Source organism: Cucurbita pepo, chromosome 1 (assembly GCF_057944985.1).
Source record: "Cucurbita pepo subsp. pepo isolate OVF chromosome 1, ASM5794498v1, whole genome shotgun sequence".
In the NCBI taxonomy this organism is placed as follows: Eukaryota; Viridiplantae; Streptophyta; class Magnoliopsida; order Cucurbitales; family Cucurbitaceae; genus Cucurbita; species Cucurbita pepo.
In genome coordinates, this window is record NC_141798.1 from 14,264,478 (window position 1) to 14,269,523 (window position 5,046).

Sequence of the window (5,046 nt, forward strand, 5' to 3'; positions counted from 1 at the left end):
AGCCATCGTTTTGACCGACTCTAGAAATAGTTTGAGTACATAACTTTAGATTTTGTGCATAGGAATAAGTTTTAGTAAGAGGTACAAGTAGGTTACTTATAAATTATCTTTAATACTCACTCTTATTACATTTTCTTTTTCAGGTGACCAATAGATCACTAACCATGATGAGATATGCGTCAAGCGGTTGTAGAGGGGAACTGTTGACCTAAGTCCTATGTTTACTTATAATACACACAATGAGTTAATCTAAAATGGTAAAACAAAATCTAGCATTAATGTTAAAATAAAACAAAATACAATAGCTCCATTAAAGTTTTACTAGTTGTTACGATTGTTAAGAATGTTAGGGGGATTATTGTTGGAATGCAATATTAAGATTATGATAATGAAAATAAAAAAACAGGTTTAGAATTTTTGCAAAATTTAATCCATTTTTTTAGCTGTTACCGCCCTTAATTTATGGAAAAAAAAAAAAAAACTTAAAAGCACTGATCTTTTTGTTCGGTGGATTAGTTGGAAAAGGATGCAGTTGACGACTGTGCCTAGATAAGTCGATCGTCAGAGATCGGCTCTCTAATACCGCCGCTGGGAGAACCGAAGCCTCATTCCATTGAAATAATTCCTCTGATATAGACTGTTCTTACTTCAGTCTTAAGAACGGGAAAGGGGAAAGGAGTATATACACACATCTGGGTTTCATCCTCCTCGTTCAAGCGTCAATGTCACTCCTCAACCAACTCTTCAACAGAGGCGTCTTTGCGGGCAAATGGTCAGCTTTCGATTTTTCTAATTCTAAACCTCCTCACTATTTCATTAACGATGCTTCAATTTGGTTTCGGATCCTCTGCATTACTTAGAATTCGTCTGGGATTGTTATCTTTCCGTGGATTTTTCTGTTCGTAGGAGATCTTTTTGTTTCGTTAATTTACCAAATCCAACACCCACAAACGAAATTTCTGTTGAGATTTTGCACAAATTTTCGTTCGGCTAAACTTCGACAAAATAATATATCGACCAGTTTTCCAGTTTTTGTATAATTTCGGCAGTTGAATTTTGATTCGTACTCTTCTACCTTTATCATCTCTCGATTAGACTGGGGTTTTTCCGCACAATTTCATGTCAAAATCTATAATCAAACAAGTACTTGTAAACCGATAGCATCCCTTGCATTTTTCTGGGAATGAAAGGTCTAATATATATTGGGTGTTTTGTAGCAAAACTTGCTTGAGCTTGGCAATCTCGCGAATCAAGCTGCTGCAGAATAAGAGGGATCTACAGCTGAAGCATATGCGCAAGGAGATCGCACAATTCTTGCAGACGGGACAGGAACCAATAGCTCGGATTCGGGTAGAATTTTGAGATCTGTAATGTCTGTCAGTTCTAATGTTTGTTTTACTATCCCGTAAAATAGTTATCTGTTTTGGCAGGTGGAGCATGTAATACGGGAACAAAACATATGGGCAGCATATGAAATTCTAGAGTTGTTTTGTGAATTTGTTCTTGCTCGTGTCCCCATCATCGAAAGCCAGAAGTAATCTATAGCTCAAAAGTTGTTTTGTGATTTTTTTTTGCTTCTTGGAGTTTCTATTTATATGTTGGTTCACATAAATTGGAACTCCCTTGGTCCAATGGATGTCTGATGATTCTTAGCATTTGGATCTTTAAATAAGTCATGGAAGCTCTTGTTTAACTGGTTCATCTCCATTAATTTTTTGTTTGTCCCTATTAAAAGTTAATTAACTATGAAACTAACTTCTAACTGATATGTGGTTCTGAAGCTTACTTGTGATCCCCAGTCATAACCTTCTCTGTTTGTGTTGGACTTTAATATCGATTGATGCGTCCTTTACATTTTCCGGCGCATCTTTGGGCTGGGTTATGTTGTAGAATTATAAATTATGTGGTGCTTTCTTTGATGCTGATGTCTAATTTAATAGTCTTGAGAAAATCTGTTAGCTGCAAAGTTATTTCAGTTACACTGTTCTAAGCTACAAAAGAAGAAAGTGGTACCTGTTCATTCAATCAAAGGAACTAGTGTCGTGTCTATCTAAATTTATTCACTCAATTTTCTTGTCAGTACTAAGTTGTCATTGACATAATTTTCAACGGTAGTATGTATTTGTGAGTTCTCTTGGATAATTATGATAGAACAGCAGTAGGAATATTATTAGGGTATTAAGGGTTTATTAGTAATTAGTTAGGAAGATTGTTAGGGTATTTGATTCTAAATAGAGGGAGTAGGAAAAGAGGAAGTTGGACAATTGTTTAGTGGTTCAGGCTTCGGTGGCATCTTAAGAAAGTGGAGGTTCAAAGTACCTCAAATACTTGGGAGTTATCTTGCTGTTCTGTTATCTTTCATATTTCAATGTACTTGGGTTCTATCAAATTGTTGTTAAGATTAGTGTTCCAATGCTATGATGTGAAGATGAGTTCTATTAATTTGCTTGGTTTGATTTGATACATGTGTTTTTCATTATTTGCTTAGAAACCTGTAGCCTTGGCACATCATTAAAAAAATGGTGAGGTTAATCTGTTGAGTCCTTTTTGTGCAGACCATACTGGGGGCCTTTTATGTGAATGTTCTTACTTTGTGCATTTTGTTTGTCCGTAACTAACTATTAAATTTACAATAACAGAGAATGTCCAGTCGAACTGCGGGAGGCTATTGCGAGCATAATATTTGCTGCTCCTAGATGTTCTGACCTTCCAGATCTACTGCAGTTGAAGAATTTGTTTGCTGTCAAATATGGGAAAGAATTTGTCTCTGCTATTTCTGAGCTTCGTCCTGACTCCGGTGTTAATCGATCAGTTGAGTGTGTCTCAAGTTTATCGTGAGCAGTAGTAATGTTTGTTTTTTTAGAATAAAAGCGAAATGGTTCATTCAATTCTTTGTTTTCATTTCAGATTATTGAAAAGCTTGCAGTGAGTGCGCCTCCTGGAGAACTAAAGCTCAAGGTCATGAAGGAGATTGCAAAAGAACATGGACTCGACTGGGATTCTTCCTCCACTGCTTCTGAATTTAGTAAAACCCACGAAGATCTGCTGGTATGATTCCCAATTTGATTTTGGTGTTGATTGATCTGAAACACACATTCATAGTACGATAGCGATGTTATAAATGACATATATTCTTGCTTCTGGAAACAATTATCCCATTCTACTGACTGCATATTTCTCCATCCTTTCCCTCATATATTGGCATGATATTTCTAACCGCTGTTCCTGAAAAGCCTGAAAGGAACTGAGATTTGAACTACAGAGCTGAATTGGAAAATGCTTGTATTGGAATGAAAATGGTCTAGATTCTAGGATTTTTGAGAGATCAAGAGCTCTCCTTTCTCCAGGGGATCCTGTATAATCTTTGAACAAAACTCTGTGGCCCTCCCCCGTTTTCCTATCCATAACTGTCGAACCCTAACAAATTGCTGACACACGGCTCAAAAACAGTAAGATCAACAAGCTAACTAATTCGTTCACAGTACTAGAGATTACAACTTCTGTTGAAAATTTTTGTTCTGTCTGCTGAAAAGAAGAATATCATTATATGAGACGCTCAATCGTGAATACGTACTTTACAAGAGGTAGTAAGGAAAAGGACCACCAGACAATTAGTTGGTGGAACGCTCGTACCAGTGGCATGGAGGTGAGGACTAGCCATTGGAGGGAAGTATTCTGTCTTGGGAGGGTGACTTTTGTTTTGAATAGAACCGTGTTTTAGGGGCTGAGAGGTTACCAGCCATCTTGAAATTGGCTGGGAGTTTGTTTGGGTTCTTTGTGTTATTATGAACTTTGTATCTGTTTTTTAAATTTAATCAAGTTGTAAAGGAGGCACCTTACACATTATTACACCTACTTTTGACTAACTAGTTTGTCAAGTTCAACCTTAAATATTAAATGTCACCAATTTGAACCCTAAACTTAAATAGATTAGTATCCTATCCTTAAGTTCAAAGTTACATTTTTAGAATATTTGTGGCTGGCTATGAGCATTTTTTTGACTAAACTAATCTAGTTTTACGAGAATTAAATCTTCATGTTGGGTACTTTTAGCTTGATCTGCGCACCACACACACACACACACACACACACACACAAAATGAAGTTTATTGTCATAGTAACTTATTCTGTTCTTGATGGTCTATTCTGTGGCCTTTGTCATGGGATATGCAGGGTGGACCAAAGGTAGTACATGGAGCAGCAGCGTCTCAAGCTCCCTCTCAATATAGCTCGTCCAATCCTTCCACTCCTTATGGAGCATCGCATCCCGTTGTGTCTCCTGTAGAAAAGCAAGAACCTGAATGCCACCATACGTTCACCCGAATTAGCAATAGCGCAAGTGATATCAAACCGGGACCTAAGAATTTTGATGTCAAACCAGAAGTCGCTTCTAAATTAGATACAAGACCACCTCCATCTGATGTATTAGAGAAAGCCAGAGCTGCCATTGCTTCAGCCGAACGTGCCACTGCAGCAGCTCGAGTTGCTGCCGAGCTAGCCAATGTCAACCTTGGAGCAATGAAGCTTGAAGGAGGAGGACAAGCTTCTGAGTGCTGAAGAGAAAAAGAAAGGTAATTGATACATTGTTTGATACTGGACTGGTGCATAAATTGTGTTTGAAGTTAATCGGGTGCCCAAAGATTGAAGAGTGGAGTGGGTCAATCCATAAGTGAAACCAAATCCGTGTAATTAATAGAGTTGCAAGGAAAATTTAATTCCAAGTATTTGTAAAATACTAAAATTCTTTGGTGATTATGGTGAAGTTCTAATGGTGCAGCAGTTTGATATAAATGCAACATTAGAGGAAAATAAGTTTGCTTTAATTTAAGATAAGTTGCAGACTGAGGAAGGGTAAAGTATTCGCAATGTTCTTCCTGAAAGTATGAGCATCCATTGTAGAAATACTCACAAGTTTGGTTGAGAAATTGTGGATTGCCATCAGTTTTTGGTTAAAATGAAGCACCGTTGCCACTGTGTTTTATCCCAAGATCAACGTCGCATGAAAATCTCTCAAGTATTTGAGTTCAAATCGGCCCATAAGTCCTG

The 5,046-nt window shown here is 37.3% G+C and overlaps 1 protein-coding gene across 1 annotated transcript; it reads left to right on the forward strand.

Moving 5' to 3' along the window:
- Window positions 1-512: 512 nt before the first annotated feature.
- LOC111799638 (Regulator of Vps4 activity in the MVB pathway protein) lies at window positions 513-4,823 on the forward strand. The gene is made up of 6 exons (XM_023683063.2): window positions 513-772; window positions 1,218-1,350; window positions 1,431-1,534; window positions 2,640-2,811; window positions 2,908-3,048; window positions 4,174-4,823. The coding sequence occupies exons 1-6, from the start codon at window positions 723-725 to the stop codon at window positions 4,555-4,557; spliced, it is 984 nt and encodes a 327-aa protein (XP_023538831.2). The 5' UTR covers window positions 513-722; the 3' UTR covers window positions 4,558-4,823.
- Window positions 4,824-5,046: the final 223 nt, after the last annotated feature.